Source organism: Parus major, chromosome 1A, assembly GCF_001522545.3.
Source record: "Parus major isolate Abel chromosome 1A, Parus_major1.1, whole genome shotgun sequence".
NCBI classification, from domain to species: Eukaryota; Metazoa; Chordata; class Aves; order Passeriformes; family Paridae; genus Parus; species Parus major.
Window position 1 is genome coordinate 49017087 of NC_031773.1, and position 21501 is coordinate 49038587.

General features: G+C 51.7%; 1 protein-coding gene across 1 annotated transcript; it reads right to left on the reverse strand.

The window, feature by feature from the left end:
* Positions 1 to 19132: 19132 nt before the first annotated feature.
* On the reverse strand, positions 19133 to 21499 carry PDXP (pyridoxal phosphatase; the record flags this gene model as incomplete). Its single annotated transcript, XM_015627000.1, has 2 exons — positions 19133 to 20684; positions 20938 to 21499. Coding segments are annotated over 2 exons (888 nt in total), but the record flags the coding sequence as incomplete, so codon positions are not given.
* Positions 21500 to 21501: the final 2 nt, after the last annotated feature.

Genomic DNA, 21501 nt, shown 5'->3' on the forward strand with positions numbered 1-21501 from the left:
GCTGAACACAACCCTTCTGAGCAGGCTGTGGGCCACTCCAGGAGGAAATCCAGCTCTTTGTGGCCATGAATCCAATGGAAAATAGTTTTACAATGAATGTTTTATTATCCAAGGCTTTTATCCCACATGGAAAATGGTCATACGGATCGAGACTTGGCAGGAAGGGTCTGTGGTGAGCTCTTCAGCTCTAGTTAATTCAGGAGTAGAAAAAATGTTACTGAGCAAACATAGTGCATCAGAAACTCTTTGCGGTCCAGGTGAAACCCCAGTAACAGAGGACTGAAGCTGCATCCAGGGTCACCCAACTGCACTGCGAGTCCTTTCTGTCCCCAGAGACTGCCCAGCTGCTGACCCAGCCTTTACCACACACTTTTGTAGGTATGGGAGCCAAAGGAGGGAAATCAGTCCTTTTTCTAGAACTCACAGGCAGCCTCAAAACTGTACAGTTCATCTTGGCTGCAGGACAGAGTAAGCCAGGAGGAAGCTGCCTTGGAAATGGAAAGCTGGGAAGAAATTATGTGGGAAAACGCCATGCCTGGCTCTTGCTTCTACCCTGAACCCAGATGGGGGCCTGAGGAAGAAGGGAATGGGGGCAAAATGCTTCTATCACAATAGCCATAGGATCTATATGTCTTTTATCTGCCTCCATGTTCTCTTTGTGGCAAGTATGATTCACTGGGTGAAAGGATTCCTTTGGAAAAAGTTTCCCAATTACTACATGGCTCAACTGTAATTATACTGAAAGAGGAGGGAAAAATGCAGGCAGAGTGCCAAGCCTGTGGTTTAGAGCTCTCCTTGTCTTGCATATTTGTCTCTAAATCACAAGACGCTCTGTGATTTCCTTAAGAGGCCCAGAACTGAAACTCTCTGAAACGATTTTTTCTTCCATGACTGTGAGGCCCATCAGTTCTCCCTCTGCTGAGGCCATGAGAGTCTCCAGCCCTGTTACCTCCCTCCAGTATGACCCCTGAGGATGGCACTACTGGGTATTTCCAGTTGATGCCATCAATGCCAGCAGAGGTGGCCTCTTGTCTGCCTGCTGGGGAGGGCAGAAACAGGCTTCAGACTTCGGCCAGGTTGCTGACGATTCCATGACAAAAGAGGGCTAGAGTAAAACCCAAAGTGGTCTTCTCTGCTCTGACATGCCTGCTCCCCCTTTCTCCTTCTGGTCACCTGCCTCAGGGTTCAGCTCTTGAGCCTGATAAAGGAATCATGTGGTACAGGACGAGAAGTGCTCCATACGAGGAGAAAAAGTAAATAGAAAGTCAGCTTCCCTCTATTTGGGATATGTGTGTTATTAAATCAATTCCTTTCAAATCCAAGGTTTTGTGAGACTAAACCCCAGGCATCTCTCCAAGTACTTGAGCTGCTGCTGGAGCAATGGTCTAGGGGGCTGGACTGGTAAGGACTTTGGGATGGGGAAGGGAAATGTGTAAATATTTTCTCTCTTGGAGATGGCTGTGGACGGGGCTGTTTAAAAGCTATGGGGTAGGTTCTGTGTTTTCTGCAGCATTTCTGGCAGCTGGGCGCCATGCCCAAGCCTTAGCAGCCACCAGATCCTTGAGTTATGTCTGTCCAGGGACCTTCCTCCGTATGCTGCTGGGGAGATTAGAGACCACCTAATGGCTAAGAGATGATAATGAAGGAGGGGCTACCTTTCCAGAGAAGGTGCTGAAAGTGCTATTCACATCAAGGAAATTCAGATTTCAGGCTTGAGTCTACCTGAGGCAGCCTGTATTTGTCTGATAGAAGTCCAGGCATCTCCATTGGCTTTCATGAAATCTTGAATTAAATGGCTTTAGCACAACAGGCTAATACCACAGGCAAGGGGGCCATGGGACATCCCATTGCCTGCAGGCCATGGGCCGCCTCCATCAGGACAATGTCATATCTGCCTTCCTACCTTTGGGTTGGAGACATGGTTATGAGATGACAAGCTCCAGCATCAGCCTCCTCACAAGGGATGGCTGAACTGAGGGGAGGAAAGGCTCACCCTGGCGTCACACCAGACAGGGATGGTGTCCCCAGGTGTACTGACACCTACTCCACCACACTGGAGACACAGAGGTGCTTGCCTGTGATTTTCAGGAGCAATGCGGTGTAGGAAGAGACACTGTGGGTTGAGAAGGGCAGAGCCAGGCTGGCTAGAGTTGGCAATCTTCACTGCCTGTCACCTCCTTCCTTATCAGTGTGCAGTGGGCCAGCCAGGGGATGTGCCAGAAGTTTAGCAGCCCATTTGATCTGCAGAGGATGCAGATGAGGAAGATGAGGACAGATCACAACAGACTTTGGTGTCACGGGCTTGTGTGGGAACTCTACGCTGGGACAGGGTTCTTCTCCTCCACCATTCTTGCCTCTCCTCACCAAGAGAGCTCTCCTGTAAAACATTAAAAATACTAGCTTTGTATTAGAGGGAGAGTCACAGATCTGCATTGTAACCTGGGGAGCAAAGGTCTTCTTTGCTCAGTCCAAAGGGAGAGAGTGGATATGATACTATTGCTTCAAACAGTGCTCTTGTCCATGCCAAACTCTTGGCCAGAGGGAGCCATGAATGTGGAGAGAGGAGAAATGACTGTGGGATATGACTTCAGCAGTGCCTCACCTCTGGTTAAGAGGGTGAGGCAAGTGGTGTTTGCATCTGCACCTGCTTTCTGCAGACTGGGATTGTGTCCTGGACAGGATGGGGCCAGGAAAAGGGGGTGTAGAAGAGCCAGCTGCCATGACGGGGACAGACAAATGATGATAACACAGATGCTGGAGCCCAGGCATCACAGCAAAGACCCCACCAAACATGTACTACGCCAGGTGTACACACCCCACTCAGGTCCTGACCAAGGGCACCTCCAGTGTGGCCTGTGCTTCAGTCACCTGCCTCCTCACAACTTGCTGACCTCTCACTAGCCTTTCCTTGCACAATCTGCTCACTTGTCTTTGGAAAGTGCAAATTGCCCTTGTGAGCAATCCCAGACAGTCCTCGAATTTTTAGTGCCTTTGGGGACTGAACCCATCCCACAGTGCTGGCTGTGACCCAGCATTCCCAAACAAGGGGCCAGACATCCCTGTCGGTCCCTAGGGCTGCTCATGGTGCCCACTGTAGCTCTTCTCAGGCCTCAGCCTTCTTCCTATGCTCTCCTTGACACTCAAAGAGCCCAGGCTGATCTCTCTATGCTGAGATGTCAGGTTTTCTCGAGATCACAGCCTCCCTCATGGACATCCTCACACCTCCCAACCTCCAAGCTGTAATACACCTTAGGCTGAAGAGGGAAGCATGATTGCTAAAAGAGAGTTTCATCATTGCGAGTAGCTTTGATTTAGCGCATGCCTTCTGGTCTAGCTGATAGGCACTAGTATGCCTCAGCATATCCAGACTAGTCCTGCAGTCTGAGGGCTGAAGTCCAGCTAGTGCAAGTTGTGGGGTTGAGTTGGAACACGGGGCTGAGCTGAGGGGTGGCTCTAAACAAGGTGGTTTGGCAGCTGCCAAAGGAGAAGCCCAGTCAGGCAAGCGTCTGAAGCAAAAGAGGGAAGATCTGCCCCAGATCTTCTGAGGGATGTAGCAATAGATAGGGCATCCTGAGTGATGACCTGGGAGGAATGGGAAAGGGCCTGGCTGAAAAGCCTGTGGACTATGTGTCCAAAGCCCACTTGTACACAGCACTCTTCAGCTGGCAAAAGCCTGTTCTGGCTGCAGTTATTCTTGCAGTGATTTGCAACATCTTTCCACTGGGAGAGAGCCTTTGTACCTGTTCAGTCGCTTCGTGTTATGTGGCCTGTGGTATTTTAAACTAAGAATTAGGTGTGCTAAACTCAGATTTATTATCTTGTGGACACAGAGCTTCAGATCAGGAATGAGCCGCAGCAGGATCTCCCAAGCTTTGACTGCTGAAACACTTCCAACCACATCCAATTTCCTGGATTAGAAGCCGTCTGTGAGGCTCCAACTCCTGCTGACTCTAGAATCTCTGCTTTCATTAAATCAGTATGGAAATATGTTCCCAAGTGGTGAAGATAATCCTGCAAATGTTATCAAAGGGTACCTGGACAAGTGATTTATCCGGGCGAGCCTGATGTTACAGCTTGGGGAAGCAGGAATGACTCCTTGCACTAATGATGCTGGGATGTGTTAGACACACCTCTGAGTGCATCCTGAGAGGTTCCCAAATCCATGCTCCCCACCTCCTACTCTGCACCTCTTGCTGCTCACACTGGGCTCCGTCTTGCCTTTGGGGTGCAAAGTCTGTGGCCTTTGCAGTGCTTGGTGGGGAAGGAAGTGCTCCTGCTCTGCCAGTGGGGCGGTGTCCCTGTGGCTGTGGGATGGACACAGCACCCTGGCCAGGAAGGCAGGGAGGAGCTCGGTGCTGGGTCACAGCCATGGGCAACATGGATCAGCCTGTGTCAGCTCACAGAGGTGGTTGGCCAAAGCTGTTCAAGTGCTCTTCTGGCATGTGAGATCAGCGAGGAGACGGCCACTGATTAACTCCTCTGTCTGCTGGGGTGACAGACAGCAGGACTCCTCACCTGACCATGCTGGAAATACTGACAGCACAGCAAAAAAGCCTTTGGTTACCATGGACGTGAAGGATCCTGACTGTGAGGCTGAAGCACGGGCCTTAGCAGATCTTTAATCCCAGCCAGGCAGTGACTGAAGGCTCCAGGCCATCTGCTCTTCAGTTTAAGGGCACTTGGCCCAGGGCAGCACAGCAAAGCAAGTCAAGGAGGAACGCTTTAGGAAAGCACTTTCTTGGTTTCGACACAGAGAGGTTGCTCACAATGACATAGCCTGGACCAGGGGCTTGCTGCATGTAGAGTATTTCCAAGAGCTACAAACACAGGTTGAGCAAAGCCTGGCAATTGCTGCTGAGCCAGAGGGGAACAGCAAACTGGGGAGAGTGGATGGTGAATGGAGCAAGTCTTAAGTTCTGCTGTAGACAAAGTACAGTTAGGGACCTCACACAACTCTGACTTTGAAGCTGATAATATTTTTCTTATTTAAAAAAAGTGGGAAACCAACTTCTGACCACTGGCATGAATTTCCAGTTTTCTTCAAATAAATCAAGTCAAAGAAATAGAAGGAAAAGTAAAGACAGAAGTGAAAATGAGTTGGGGTGCAGCATGTGTTGTTCAGGTTGTGCAGGCACTGAAGGCAAGGCTTCAAACCTAACCTATAAGAAATGACAAATTTTGAAAGCAGAGCCGCAAGCTCAGCAAATGATGACTGTAGAGGGGAAAACGTTGCCACCGCTTGTCTGGATGTTGGCTAATGACTTCCAGAGGGCCTGCAATATAAGCCCCACACCACCACTGCAGGATTGAAAGGTATAATTGTGCTAAAATGTGACGCCAAGGATTATTCTTGTGCTGCTCATTAGTGCTGGAAGGTCAAGGGCAAGGAAATGTAGCTCCATGCATGAGGGTCAGATGTTTCGTCACAGGTGTGCCGGAACAGAAGAGCTGCCGGCTATTGCCTGACTGTGGCCACCGGCTTTGCACTGCTGCAATACCCAAATTAGTGTCCTTGAGGTGCCTTAGAAACCTACCATTTATTGAGCCTATTTCAAGCCTAGAAAGAACCTGCTGAGGCATATTAGCTGTCTCGTATTTTGTCTTTTGTTGAAGTGACTTTGGAGGTGCACCGGGCAGAAGTTTGTTTGCTGTACTTAATATGCAAATTGTAAGTGGATGCTGTGTTTGAACATGTTGCAGCAACCCAGATGCTGGTTTCAGGTCTTCCAACAGTGCTCAGGAGAAGCATGTTCATGGAACACAGGCACGTCCTCCTCCAACACCCTTGAGACCGAAACTCAGCTGCATACCATTTTTCAGCAAGCAATGTGTGTAAAAACCTATGTGGAATGATAGTCCCGAAGAAAAGGGTTGCCATGAACAGGCTGTGCTGTTCAGGAATGCCAAGAAGCCTGAAAACACCCATTTGGTATTTTTTTGTGTGTATGGGAAGTGGTACCTAGGGTGTGGGCTGTGATGTTAGTCTCCACACATGTCAGAAACAGCAGCTGACATGCTCAGGAGGTGAGACCGGCAGGGAGCCTGAGCACATCAGGTTTTACTCCCTGAGACAAGCCCTGCTTGGGCCATTGCATCTACTTTGGCAAATGCATTCATCTGCAGCCAGTCCATGAGCCAGCATTAGGGGCACATCTCGTGCTTGGAGAGCCTCCAAAGCACATGTGACCTCAAGGCATCAGCACAGCTGAGCAGAAGCCAAGGCAGGCAAAAGACCAACTTGGCCTTTCCAAAGGGGAATGGGGCCCCACCAGACAGCAAGGGCTGGAGAAAACAGAATTGGGTTGGACAGACATGCAGCTGCTCTCCCTGGGGCTCCTGTGGGTGGCACAGCTCATCATTCCCAGCATGGATGCATCCTTCTGGGAGGGACAGAGCTGGTGCAGCCTGGGACTGTTCTCCATGGCTTGACTGGGGACCCTGAGTCCCCCAAAATGCCCTTGGGGGTTTCAGAAACATGTGCCATCTTTCACTCTGTGCCCCAAACATTTAGGTGGCAGTGAGCTCTGTTAGGCAGCTGCTGCCTGTCACCCTAGAACCAGCTGGAACAATTACCTGCTAAGCTGTCTGTTATCTGCCAGGATCAGCTGCTGAAATGGGAGGGTGTTTCAGCAGGGCTTGGCACCCTCATTTCCCTGAGGCTTACACTATCTGGGGGGAGAAAGTGCAGGGTGCTTTCTGATGCTATCACAGTTTGGAGGCTGTGGAAAGCACGGGATGTGTCATCCCCTGCCATGCTGCTGGTTCCCACTCCCTTGCAAGGGGGCCCAGACACCCTTGAGGCTGGTGCTCACACACACATCACTGCTGTGGTGAGGCTGTGTTGCTCCTTTGGGAGTTTTTACAAGTGGATCCTTCCAAAGAAGCCCTTGGCAGAGCCATCTCTACCCCTGGCCCCAAGAACATCCAGCCATCATCATGTCGCACACAAGGGCCTGCTCTCCCTCACCTCTGGCTTCTCCAGCTTCCTTTGCACCTTGGGCACAGAGCAGGTGCTGAGGCAGCCCACCAACACCCAAGCTGGGCTTTGCCAGCCTGCAGCACCTGGGAAGAGCTGACCTTTGCTGCTCAGCCCAGTACAGGTGTCAACTGTCCACACCTCATGCAAGAGATAGGATCCACACTGGGGATCTCCTTGGTTCCCTCCTACAGATCCTGAGCTGGGGCGGGTTCACAGGAGCAGCTGCTGGGGTGGTAATCCAGGCCAATTTGTCAGGAGCACGAGCTCACACACCCCCAACACTGGGTGCACAGACATGCTCTCCCTCTCTTCTGCCTTGTGGTCTTGGGCAGAATCTCCTTGGGTTCCTCAGCCTTTCCCAAACAAAGACGGTGTAATTTTTCCAGGAGAAAGCCAAGGACCAGCTCATGTCCCAGTAAAAATGGGTGACTTGTGAGAAGGGCAGGAAGCATGTTGATGCACTTAGTGCCAAGATGAATAACATGGCTCTGTTCTACAGGATTGTAGTCTTGCTCTTGATGTGATGGACATGGAGGCTGAGCACTGACAAACTCTTGACTTTTGCTGGAGGCGTGAATCTTGACATGCCAAGCAGCTGCCTGGCCATGTGCTTAGGTGGAGAGCTTTTCTGTGGGACAGTTTTAAGGATTTTATGAAGCATATTTAGCCTGTGGGCTGCTGGTTGACAGATGTTTTGGTAGAGAGTAGGATCACAGATTGAGCAAGGGGTTGATGAGATGTAATATCAACTTCTGATTCACCTCATCCCAGTGGGATGCTGGGAGGAGAGGGATGGACGTACACTTGCAGCATCCACAGGCCAGTGCTTTGGTGGCAAGTGCTGCTCACATGAGCACAAAGCCTGCTCTTCTCACTCAGGATGGAAGGCAAGGGAAGGTCCATCAGCCAGCCAGGTATTTTTGGATATACCCTCCCTTCCCCATAGGCACCTGGTCTATGAGGAATGTCCATGCTGTCTGTTCAGCCCGCAGCAAGTTCACCAGATACACCATGAAGCCAAGGGCCACTGAACCATCTAAAGGTTTCCTTGTCCAGGGTGGAATATCTTCAAAAACCATGGACATCTGAGAGGTACTGGCCTCCTAGCCCTCAGGCATTTGCTCCAGAAGCAGGCAACAGCTGGGATTCATTATTTCCATTCCCATCAAAGCAAACAGAGGAAAAACAGGGAGGTTCTCCTGGTCTCTGCACTGGCTATATTTAGTCAGGCAGGTTCAGTTTGTAGTATAATCCACCTCCTCCCATTCAAAGGGAAGATGGGAGATGAGAGTAGTCTCCAGGTCAAGCCCATGATAAGGAGATAACCTTATAGGGAAAGCTCTGTCTCTGCAGGGCCTGCTGTTGTGTAACCTTGCCCCGAGTGGGACAGGACCTTTGCAAGACCTAGCCCTAAGCCAAGCTCTGGGCAAGGCGTCCCCCATACCAGGCAGAGTGAGCATCCTGGACTCGCTTCACTGGCTCTGCTGGGAGCAGAGGGAGATTACTCCTGGCAGGAGCAATCCAAGGGACACTGCTGGGTGCAGAAGTTGGGTTGGAGCACTGTGAACTTGGTGCTGGGCAGCCCCAAAAGAAGGCAAGCTCTTTAGAGCTCAGTTCTGCCACCCCATGAAGTGCCTGCCAGCCCAGGGGCACACGGAGAGGTCCAGAAAGAGAGGCCAGCCCCATTCACCCCCTTGGTGAATGCCAAGCTGCTGTCTGTTCAGGATAAGAGCAGTTGGGGAGGGAAGTCTCCCTGGGCAAGCAGGCATGAGCCGTGACTTTCTTGGAGAGAAACAAGCAGGGGGCAAAAGCCCCGGCCCTCCCAAAATGCACCCCTTCTTAACAATAGTACTGTCAGCAAGGACTTGTGCTGTGTGACAGAGCTCCCCATGGCTCCTGCGGACTTATCTAACCCCTAACAAGATGCAGGGAGACATGCCATTCTGACAGTCCTCCCCTGGAAAACAAAGGCATTTGTCTCTCTTTGTGGTGTTCTGTTTATTTGGGGGAAAGGGAAGGAGAAACAGCAGAGAGCAGAACAGGGCCTTGCCCCACGTGGTGCTTTATTCATCTGCCCTGGGGGTGCAAGCTCAGCTTTGTGAGCAGGGGATGTTTTACCTGCTGAGCGAGTCCATGAAGACCTGTGCCCATGAGCAGGGATGAGCCATGGAGGGAGAGCAGCGGCTGGGAGAAGGATCCATCAGGTCTGGTGGGGCAGGGCTGCTGAGAGACAGCCCTACGAGTAGTCAGAACTGCTTCTCCAGCCATGAAGGTTTGGGTCTGAGGAGGGTAGTCAAAAATACAATCAGCCTGTCAAAATCAGCCAAGGCACTCAGTCTTCCCTAGATGGCAACCCACCCACTTGGCACGGGCTCCCACCCCACCTTCCCTAGGGCCTGGTCTCCTCTGAGAATGACCCAGCCAGTCTCTTTCTTGGGTGCCACAGGGGAAACAGAGCCCTGTTTCCCCCTCTCCTGCAGTGCTGCAGCGGGATGACTGCCCTTCGTGCTCAACACTCCCTGCTGGTGGGCGAGGGTACCCATGAACTTGCTCAACAGGTAAAACCTTCCCTCCCTGGGAAGTCTCTCCCTGCATTTTATGACTGCTTACCTCTGAGCCAAGGATGCCTTTTTGGCAGCTTCAGGAGAGGGCCCGGCTGGGTGCGGAGTGCTGTTTTTCTCTGGGATTTTATTACTTGCTTCGTTTCTCAGGGTGTCTCGGTTGGCCTTCCTTCAAGCTCACCATTGCTTCATCACTATCCACTTTTTTCCTTCCACCAGCCCTGCACAGACCCCACACATGGCAGAGAAGCCACAGGCAGCACCTGGCACCTTCCGGAAATCTCTCTGGCCAAAACACCCACTGCTGAGCCTGGCTACAAGCTCTGTGTAGACTGAACCATTCATGTGTAGACTGAACATCCTTGTGATGTGTCTCATGGGCTGGGCAGGAGATGGGGATCATGCAGGACCTCTGCTGCTGCTGCATTCCCATCTCCACCTTATCCCTGGCTCTGCTCAGAGCAGCCCTGACAGAGAAAACCCGGTCCCTCCACATACATACTCATTCTTGGGGATCACAGGGATGCTGAGGTTTGTTCAGGACGGCCTCAGAGATGTTGGGCTCAAGCTCTTGAAAGCATGCAGTGTGAGTGAAGAGCATGACTGACCAAAGCTGGTGTGCTGCTGCTGTCTGGGAAACTCTCTCAAGGATTGACCCTGGATGCTGACCAGCTCCTCATCAAGTTGCCACTTCCCCTTTGTAAAATTTGCTTTCCCTCTGCAGAAATGTTAGGCCATGCCTAGCACATGGCTGTAACTTAGCTCACTTGGGAGGCTGATGGTTTTACCTCTGAGTGAAACTGGGATGCTGGGCTCTGGGCTGCTATTTCCATACAGAAGTGGGAATATATTTGGCCATACTGTGAGCTGACCGTCCCTCTGGTCAGTAACTGAGGGTAACTGTTGGCTTGGAGTGATAGTCTCCATGGGGAGGCTGGGCACTTTCTGAGAAAGGCAGGCTCTTGGCCTGTGTGCCACGAGCACTGTCTAGGCAGGGGCTGAGAGCTGCTGGAGGTGGGATGGCCTAGTTTGCTGGGTATGTGCTCTCTCTTTTTCAGGGGAGACTCACACATGGTTCAGAAAGTTTTGCATCCTTTGGGGTTTTTTGGCCTGGCACAGGTCTGCCAAAGGCAGAATGACCTCTGTATGTTTGCAGGGCCTCCCTTTGTGCCAAGTGCCCAAGGAAGGCTCAGCCCAGCCACGCAGAGCCCCAGAACGGTGCCAGGGTATGGGTACCTGCAGTGGGCAGGGGGGGATGAATCCCAGGAGAAGCCAGAAAGCAGGACATATGTTTCACAGCTGAGCTTATACATCTCTTTTAGCCTTTTGTAGTATTTCTAAAGACAGTATGCCCTTTGGTCCCTCCAAGAGGCTGAAACATGAAATGTGCTGCTTTTGTTTCCTACTTTCCTTTTCAATGCAATGTTGTTCAGTCTCCTGGGTTGTGTGTGCATGATTCCAGAAACAGCGTGATATCTGCAAAAGAGAATCATCCAGCACTGTCACACCACGGATCAGATCTCAGCTGCACCAACAGTGTTGATGGCAATGCAGGCTGAAGCAAGTAGCACAAGAGAGAGTCACAGCTGGCCTGCTCAGGGGGAGAGAGGATGGCTGGTGAGCAAGCAGTGTTTTGGGATGAGAACAGGGATCCTGAGACTTCTCAAGGCAACTTCTCCCTGGGGGATTACCATACATCTCTGGATCCCTCCCATAACCCACCAAAACAATTTTGACTGTATGTTTTGCAGAGTGCTGGCACACTGGCAGTTATCACAGAGAAACTGGAAGCTTGGACAGAAGCCTGCCTCTCACCCACACCTTGCACAGGTGGCTCCCCTGGCTCCCACTGCTGGTGGCATCTCAACACCACCCTGGCTGCAGGTGGACCAGGTCCCTGTCCTCCTCCATCTGCAACCAGGACAAGCACCAACAGGCCCCAGCTCCCCAGCAAGCCTTTGCCCAGCTGGCAGGTTTCAGCTCTGCCCAAGGAAGTGCAATGAGCTCCCTCTCTGCATTGCACCAGGGTGCCAAGCCCAGCTTCACTGCTGGCTGTGCCTGTGGGACTCGTGACCACAGCCCTGGCTCTCCCAGGGCTGGGATAGCTGAGCATGCTGTGGTGGCAACCTCGGTGGTGTGGCAGCTGCCCTGCCCTGGCTGAGTGTCTGCGGCCTCCTCCCGTTAAAGCATTGCCCCTCGAGGGCAAACCTACTGGGCACCAGTGAATGAGCTGGGATGAAGGCTGCCATTACATCATCAAGTTTGCATTCGTGCAGCTTCCCAGCATCTTGCAACCACAGTCCCAGGTGCTGTCCTTCTCCCTGCATGGCCAGCCCAGCGTAGCTGCGGAGGAGAAGGGGCTCCATTCTGTGAAATCTGGCTGCTCACCCACTGGATGAATAACTGCCCTCCATGTGAGTCTGGAAATGGGCACTGCACAAGCATTGGGGATTGCTGTACCCCTCAGAAGGGATTGCAGGTGGCTGTGGATGGTTCTCCCATCCTGCTCCTTTCACAGAGATATAAGTACCTGAAACTGCTAAGGGGTTTACAGCAGTGCCTGAACAGATTACATCCTTTTTCACTTTGACTTGGACAGGTAAAACCAATGTGCTATGGTTCTGAAAAACAGAAGATGAGACCCTTGTGGTGATGCAGCTGATGGAGTAAAGCAGCAAGCAGGGTATCTGGCATTCATCAGGAGTGGACGAAGAGTACTGCATAAGTCAGCTTTTGAAGGGAGGATAATGTGCAAACTGAAAGCGTACATCTATACCAATTAAACTATAGAGCACTGGTGGAGGGCATGTTCCCCTGGAAGTAAGACAGAATATACCCCGCACAGAAGGAGCTGATTTAGCATGCACAAAAGAGATCTGTGACTTGGATGCAGACAGCAGGGCTGTTGGCCACATTGTGTGCCATTTGCTCTCCAGGACACAGCCTTGTGCTTGCCAACAACCAAGCTCTCATGAGCAGAGACGCTTGCGTGACCAAGCCGCTGCTGACTGGAGCTGTGGGCTGAAGTAAGAATGAGCTGTGATGAGAAACAGCGCTGGAGCAGGGAGCTGCAGCTGCAGGGTGGCTGGCTGCACCCAGGGAGCCAGCAGTAGTTAGGGGCCTGCAGTGTGAACAATGTCTAGTAAAAGAAGCTGACACCCGAAGTACAGCCAAAATTGTCTGTGGGTATAAATCCAGCTTTTCATCTCCTGGGAAGGGGTCTTGTTGAACAACTCAGAGGAATGAAAGCTTTGCAAAAGGACAGGATTTCACACTCTTTCCCCAACCAGCTGCCATTTATCAACCTGTATTTCTGTGAGCTTGCTCGTATCGGCTGGGATGACACCCTACACCATCCCATTCTGCTCCTCAACCTTCAGCTGTTCACCCCTGCCTGGCAAACCTCCTTTCTTGTCGTGAAAGCATTCCTGCTGCTGAGCATCAGACTGATGTGAAAATAACTGCGGTTTTTGCAGCACCAGCTTGTGTTGGGTTTACAGATCTATGGAGAAACTCTGATGTGGAACCTCCCACTCCTTTCCCCCTACTGAGACAGACAGACAGACAGTAAGCTCAGGCAACAGTGAAAGCGAGGTTTTGCTGGAAAGCAATTTCAGCTGCATTTCCTTCTAATCAGATGTGTTTTTGTTTCTTACCATGCCCAACACCAAGTTCCCTAGGTATCACCCAGCTGTGTGCCAAAGGACAGGGTAACAGCTGGTCTGAGTGGGTTGGGTGGTGGCAGGGATGCACAACTCACACTGTTCTACAAGGAACAGTCAGGCAGTGGAGTCCTGGTAGTGATAACAGAAAGGTAAAAGGAAAGACAATATTTCATGTAAATATTATGAAATTAAAGAAAAATCTGGTATCAATTAACTCCAGCCAGCATAATGGGAACACAATACAGGAGCCTTCTACTTCTAGATTTATTTCCAGCCCAAGGAACAATAGTCCAGGGGATGGGAGAGTGAGATCCCTAGACAACCAGGGTTGTCTGATTTACTTATTGCACCTGGCATAGGATCCGAGTTCAAGAGACAAGGAGCATATAGGGATGATCCTTTGCAGGTGTCTTACTTCTCTGCATTGCAGAACATTGCCAGGAAAAGAGGAGGAATTATGGGTATTAGACAGGATTCCTCCATGTTCTGAGTTTGGAGGCATGCTGCCAGAAAAAGTCCCAGGGTAATTCACATACTCCCTTTCCAGGTAGATGCATCTCTGTCTAAGTCACTACAGGAATCAGACAGGTTTTCCTGATGCTTCTTGTGTCCAATGGCTGGACATGCTGTCCTGGAAAAACTTACAACACACCCAAAGGAGTAATGACAGAGATTTGAATTGCATCAGCAAGCAGTACCGTGGGGTCTCAGATCCTGTGGCTCAAAGGCTGTGCCAACCAGGACCGTGTGCTGCTTGCTGTGACCAGCCATCCCAATCCCTGGGCTGACCTGAGGATCAGATATGCTCCTCTAGAAGGACCATTCTACTGCTGCTGTGCTGTCAGCAAGTGACAAGTGACCAAGAGGGAGGCTACTACTGTAGGCAGCTCTTCTGAGAATCCTTAAATACCAGGCTGCCCCAACACATTACTGACAAGAAAGCAGCTCAAACACCTGAACCAACAGGCAGATTTCCAGCAATATTGGCTCAAGGGCATTCAGAGTTGGTTATGGCCAAATAGGAGTCAAACACAGCATGGGACTGCTCAGTGACATATGTCTTTACAGCCCTGAAATTGTGGGAAGGCAGCTAATGAGACTGTGATGAATTGCAAGGCAGCAAGCATCATGGAACAACCTAAACACAGCCTACACTCTCCACTGGAGGAGTATGACCACCCTGCCTCATGAGCTGTGTCAGTGTCCAGGTAACCAAGACTGTGGCAGTCACACGATCTTCTAGCTGTACTCGAGTGCTGAACAGCAGCGTACTGCCATTCTTCACATGTCTACCCCCAACCCTGGCGAGTGCACAAGCAGGGACTGCCACTGCTCTGTGCCACTCTCAGGCTCTGCCCAAACCCAGCTGAATCAAAAGCCTCCAAATGTTAGGCCAGAGAAGGACACCAAGTCAGGAACAGCTCTTTTTCATGAAGGAAGCCTTGCCCAGGGCTACAACCATGTTGTCCCAGCACGTGGGAAATCTCTAATCTACAGCCCAAAAGACTCAGTTTACTCTGGCTGCTATGCTGCAGGGATAAACTACCTAAGCTGGACATAGGCAGCTGTAGTATGACAGCAGAGTGTAGCTGGCATGAACAGAAACAGGGATCTGAGTTGTTTCATTTTGCTTGAAACAGGTCAAGTAAGGAAGCAGTTCCTGCCATAAATTTTACCCAGGTACCACTTTCTGTCCAGTTTATGTGGAAGCTAGGCTAGAAGTTCAGCAAGGGCAGAAAGGCTGGCACAGGACTTTTGAGTGACTTGATGGACAACTGTGTCCATTTAAAGGACAGGTTTCTCTCACCCACAACACATGAAGAGAGCATCTCAGTGCTCAGCAATATCCTATACAGACTGGAAACTGCTAGATGCTGGAGCTGCACATCCAGCAGGCTAAATCACAGGGCAGAACAACCTGGATCATCACAGGCAGCTGCCCTGTGATCTGGAAATGTTTCTGGTATCACATCTCTCTTGTGCCCATGCTGAAGGCTTACAGAGCTGACAGCGCTTTGCTGCAGTGGCGTACTGAAGCTACAGAGACCAGTATAACTCTGAAAGCTGGTGGAAACCTGAACAGTTTTTAATTGCCCTCAAGTTCAGCATCTCCCAGGGAGTATAAGGAACACCAGAACAGCCTGTCTGCTAGGAGCACTTCCAATACATTATCCACACACAATTCTAAGGCAGAGTCCAACAACAGCAACAGTTCCTAGATGTGCATAGCCACGTAATTCTCCTGGGCTGCCAGGTGAGTTTTCTGGGGTCAGAGTCCAGAGAGCAAATGAGGCAGCAGTAAGGAAGGAAAAAAAATGTATTATGATAGAGAGATGGCAAAGGGGAACCTGAAAACCCATGTTATGTTGTGGAGGGGACAATGCCTTGAGTGAGGAGTGAGGAGAGGGAAGCTATGCTGCAGAGGAGGGACTGTACACACACTGCTGCTGGAGGAAGAGTAAATGCTGGTTGGTTCACCAGGGCAGGCAGTAACAGGCTGCTGCTCATCACCTTCTCCTCCTCCTCCCTGCTCCAGCTGCTGCAGGACAGGGTGGCGCCAGAGCTGCCTGCCTTGGCAGAGGGGGACTCTCACATCAGGTCAGGCAAGTATCGAGCGAGTTCCTAGGATCATGATCCTTTCTTGGCTCTGGAGGCACTTTCCCATGCAAAGAAAACCTCCTCTGTCCTGCCAGTCTCAACACCTTCCAAATTCTCCCACTTCTATTACCATGTCATGTGGCTGAACATTAACAGCTTCCCAGACAGGATTATCTCTAGTTCCTCATGTTCATGAGCATCTACTCACCGATTCATGTCCTTGGGCCCATTTGTTGTCTTTCTGAAGTGTCAGTCACTTGACCAACTTGACAACCTCCCATGATAAATGGCTGGCTTGCTTGATGAGAGGAAAGCAGCGGACATATTCCCTGACTTCAGTAAGGCCTTTGGCATTGCCTCCCACAAAATTCCCTTTGAGAAGATAATGGAAGTATGGGCTAGCTGAGGTAACAGTGAAGTGGACAGGAAACTGTGTGAACAGCTGGGCCCAAGGAATGTTGATCAGTGGCATAAAGTCTAGCTAGAGGCTTGTAATTAGGGATGTCCTCCAGGGGTCAATACTGGGTATTCTGTTTAGCATCTTCATTAATGAACTGTAAGATGAAGTATCAGTAGAGTGTACCCTCAGCAAGTTTGCCAGTGGACAAAAGTGGGAGGAGCAGCTGACACACCAGAGGGTTGTGGTCCCATTCAGAGTGACCTTGATAGGCTGGGAAAATGGGATGGCAGGAACCTCAAGAAATTCAATGAGGAGAAGTGCAAAGTCCTTCACCTGGGAAACAATAACCCCAGGGTCCAGTAAATATAGCGGACCACCCAACCGGAAAGCAGCATGACAGAAAAGGACCTGGGATCCAGCACTGGGTCCAGTTCTGGGCTCCTTAGTACAAGAGAGTCAGAGACATACTGGAGAGAGTCCAGAGAAAGGGCACAAAGATAACTAAGGGTCTGAAGCCTTGCCCAGAGCAGGCAATGCTCAGCAGGTTGCAGCTGACATCATCCAGCCAGCGGTTGCCACAGTAACTGCACTTATGGATAGGAGTTTTCTGGTGTAATGGAACGGCTGCCACCTGTCTGGGTGTTGTCTCTGTTGCACGGCAGGAAAAGGCAATGCAGTTTTCTGAGGATGAGAAAATAAATACCTTTTCCTACACTACACCAAGTGGGGCTTCCCATCTGCTCCACCCTCCTGTGTGCTGCCACAGCTCTACACTTCACAGCCCTGTCCTCCCTGGCAACTTCACTGCTTCCCTAAACACTCAACCCAAGAAGAAATGCTGTGTTAGACAAGAAGAAATCAGCTGACTTAGGCACGAACCATCGCTTTTTTCAGTTTCAACAGCAGATGTTATCTGCAGCCCTACCAGACCTATTCCAGAGGGAACCAAAGCCTGAACCCCATGAGGATCACAGACCCCGTATTGTCAGCGGCTGAATGGGTGTCTGACAGGCTTGGATAGGGAGCTCATCACTCCCAGGGGTACTCTCAGTCTAGTTTCCTAACAAGATGTGCTCACATGCCACATTCATTACATGCTGGAGTGATAGTAGCAGGGGGAAGCCACACAAAACCAAAGTCTGGCAGACCTGATGGACCCCTACAGTGCTGCTCCATCCCTGTTCAGAGCAGGAGCAGCTGCACTGATGTTTACAGGACAAAAGTCACCCCTGCCTAATGTCCTCACCTACATGAACCAAGGGAAGAGCTGATAAACCCTTCTGCTCCAAGTCCAGCTCTGCTTCATAGCAAAGCCCTCATCTTTTCACCAGATGAAAAGAAGCTACATGGCCACAAGACAGGGATCAGCCATTACCTCTGCTGAGCTCTGTTTCCAGCAGCAGTCACATGGAAAAAACCTACTCTGCAGGCTCACCATTTGGAATCCAAAGGACAAACTCCAAAGTATCTTTGGAGAGGGCCCAAACTCAGGCTGCAACACTGGATTTCCTGTTTCATTTCCAGTGTGCCATCCTGGGAGACTACAGCCTCCAGCATCCCATCTGCTGTCTGGAAAGAACAGAGCAGACAAGTGTTCACCCTCAAAGCACCCTAGAAAAAAGGGGACATGTCCTGGGGATGTTCTCACTGCGCAGAACTCCTCTGTACACTCACACGTAACCAACTCAGCCTGAGAAATTTGCAGCTGTACTGAGCATTTCCAGCTGTGGCCCCAAAGTCACAACAGCAGCGCTTCAAATTTCAGCCTGATACAAGAACTGAGAGCTCTGAAAAATAAACCAGGGTCTGGGTATCTCTAGATTGGTAACCCAAGTTAGCAGACACATGAGGTCTCAAACTTGTTCTACTTAATTCTGTCTAATGCAAGTGTTGGTCAAGTACTCATTAAGGGACTAGCAGTCCTCTGGTGGCCTGTTTGGATGTGGGACAGACAAAAGAGAGAAACAGGCATATCCAAAGGGGACTGATTAAGATGACAGGCAGTCTTCAGAAAACCCTTTGGATCTTCTTTTCTTTTGGAAGGCTGTTTCCTAGGTTGTTTTGGACACAAAAAAATACAAAGAAGGAAAAGGCATTCGGCACCTGGAACTATCCTAGGGACAATAAGTTGCATCCAATTCTCCCATGTGAGCTGACATGGCACTACCTTACACAGAGCAGTTATTGAACGTTAAATGCTGATCTCTCAAGTGGGAAATGTGATGCTTGGTTGCCATCAACAGCAGTTAAAGGGGTCTGACAGACAAAAGGGAGGATTGGCTCCTGTATGAGGAATGGAGAAAAAGTACATTTGAGTCACTTCCAACTTTTCTTACCCAATATGTTTTCTCCCTCTGGGCTGGGACTACAGACAAACCCAGGACATGGCAAGCTATAGTCTGGTTAAGGTCACCCCAGGGGTACAGTGACAGCCACCTCCCTGTCCCTTAAAGCATAGCATAGTCAAGAAGGGTCACGGTAGAACCTCACCTGGGCAGTTCTCAGCCCCCTGCAAGCTCTATGCACATAACAGAGATGGCACCTCACCCCTACCCCAGCAGGGCCACACAGATCATTGGGGTGCACCTGGCTAGCAGAGGGCAGCCTTCAGGTGCAGCACAAGAGGTCACAGCTCCCCAGCAATGAATCCCCCGTGCTGTGGAATGCAAAGGGCAGCTGGCAGGGCTTGCATTGCTCTCTGCTCCAAGTGACCCGGCTGGACCCCATGCCCCACACCACAGACACCTCCACCCTGGTTCTGAGCAAAGGGCAGCTCAAAAACACTATCCACCAGACTACCCAGCTGTCTTGTCTACCCAGCAGCACCCCCTTGAGTGAGGAAAGGTCCTGCCATGTCCTCACCTGTGAGGGCTCAAAGCTACCTAGGGCAGTTCCATCCTGGTGGGACCATGAGTGAAAAAAAAAGTGGTAATTTCCAGCCTATGCTCACACTTTATTATATACAGAGACACAGTGAGTGTAAGAACATCAACATGGGACTTGGACAGTAAGGGATGCCAAAGGCACTGCCTTCTGTCCCCTTGGTGCAACCAGTCAGCATAATTTATACAAATAATACAATATTTGAACAATAAATAATTTTGATAAATTAGATCAAGAAATTAAAAAAAAAAAAAACGTAGAAAGACAAAGCAGCAAGGAATGGTTTTGAGGACTGTGACACATTCACAGCAGTGACAACACCATCACCATCTCACCTGCACACCAGCAGCTGGAGCACAGACCCCCATCAGCACTTTTCTCTCACTGTACTATGACAAAATCCAACTGAGAAGGGGCAAACCAGGGAGAGTCATACAGTTCATTAGTGCTGTGTTGTCATGGTCTAGGAGCCCTCTGTCCTTCACAAGCCCCTTCAGAAAGGGTGCTTGAAAACAAGGTACAACTGCAGACCCACTGTGCGCAGTCACAGCTTGTCTGTTTGGCACAAGAAAAAGACCCTCAAACCAGTCTTTTCTGTCCTTGAGATGGACACTGGCACAGTTATTAACTGGGCTGGGGCAGGGGGATAGTGGGGGAAACATCTCTAAGGAACAGGAGAGAGAAGAGGCAATGCTCTCTTTCACTTGTGGGAGGCAGAGATGCTCTCATTCATGATTCCAGAGCTCTGGCACACTCCTTCCACATGCCCTGGCACTGATAGACACCAGGTGGGTGACAGTGCCAGCCAATCCCCTGGCAAGGAGGGGGTTACCACAAGGACTGCAGGGTTGCAGCTCAGAAGAGTTACAAGTTGAAGGACAGCAGTAAAAGGCCACCACTGGTTATCCAAGGGAAAAATAATACTAAAACAGCCAGTCCTGAACCTCTGCAGGGGGAGAGGCCACACAGACACTGATTTGACACCCCCCCACCCCGTCCCCCCCCAGCCTCAAAGCCTCCAGCCCTCTCCCAAAGATGCTGGCAGCTGGCAATAAGGGAGACGAGGACTCTGTCCGTCCTGGATAGCTCTCAGCAGAGACAACTTGAAACCTGTCCCCTCCTGCCAATCCCCTTCCCATTTTGCCCCCAAAGAAGGATGTTGGCATGTGAAGAAACCAGGAATTGAGGGAATAGGGCAGTGAGAGAGAAATGGGAACAGATGGAGATCTGGGATGGGGAACCTGACCCCTCTGCTCTCACATGTACAAACTGTTACTCATCCAGGCCTGGTATCAAGTCTGCAATACTGTCCACATAGTAATTGGGCACCAGATCCTTGGCAGCGGCGCTGTCGCTGGCCATGTAGGCCTGCGCCTCTTCCAGGCGGGAAACGCCTGTCAGGGTGAGAATGGTGGCAAGGCCGCAGTTCTTGCCGAAGAGGATGTCTGTCTCCAGACGGTCTCCCACCATGAGGGTGCGGGATGGGTCGACACCGAAACGCTCCACGATGCAATCAAACATGTACGTGTTGGGCTTCCCCACCACCAGCGCCTTGCGGCCCGAAGCCGTTTCCACCGCGGCTGTGAGGCTGCCAGTCCCTGCAGGGAGAGAAGGAGGAGGAACAGAAGTAGCCGCGGGAAGCTCAGCACCCCGGGTCCCGCCACAGGACAGGCAAGCGGGATGCCGGCAGCACCGCTTCGGGAGCCGGCAGGGACGTGCCAGGGCATCCCTGCTCGTCCTGCCGCTCAGGGATCCGCCTCGCCCGCACCTGGGACAGCGAAGCCCACCCGAGGCCACCCCCGCCACCAGCCCCTTCCCCCCGGGGCGGCGCGGGACGGGGCGCGGGCTCACCGGGGGTGCGCTGGCCGTCGCTGAGCGGGTGCCAGGGGTCGGGGTCGGTGGCCACCAGCAGGCACTGCGGGTCGCGCAGGTAGCCGCAGGCCTGCGACAGCTTGGCGAAGGTGAACTGGTCGTCGTAGCCCACCAGGACGGCGCGCACCGGCTCGCCGGGCGCCGGCTCGCCCTCGCCCGCCAGGCGCAGCCCGGCGTCGCGCACCTCGCCGCGCAGCCCCTCGCCGCCCAGCACGAAGACGCGGCCGGCCCCGCTCCCGTTCCCGCCGCCGCCGAGGAGGCGCTGGCGGAGGAAGAGAGCGGAGCAGAGCGCGGAGCTGAAGACGTGCTCGGCGCGCACGCCGCGGAAGCCGAGACGGCTGAAGCGCCGCTCCAGCTCGGCCACCGAGCGGCGGCTGTTATTGCTGACGAAAAGGGCGGCCTTGCCGCTGCGCCGCAGCCGCTCCAGCAGCTCGGGGGCGCCGGGCACGGCGCGCTCGCCCGCCCACAGGACGCCGTCGCAGTCGAAGAGCAGCCCCTGCGCCGGGCCCAGCACCTCCCGCAGCCCCGCGCCGCTCAGCCGCC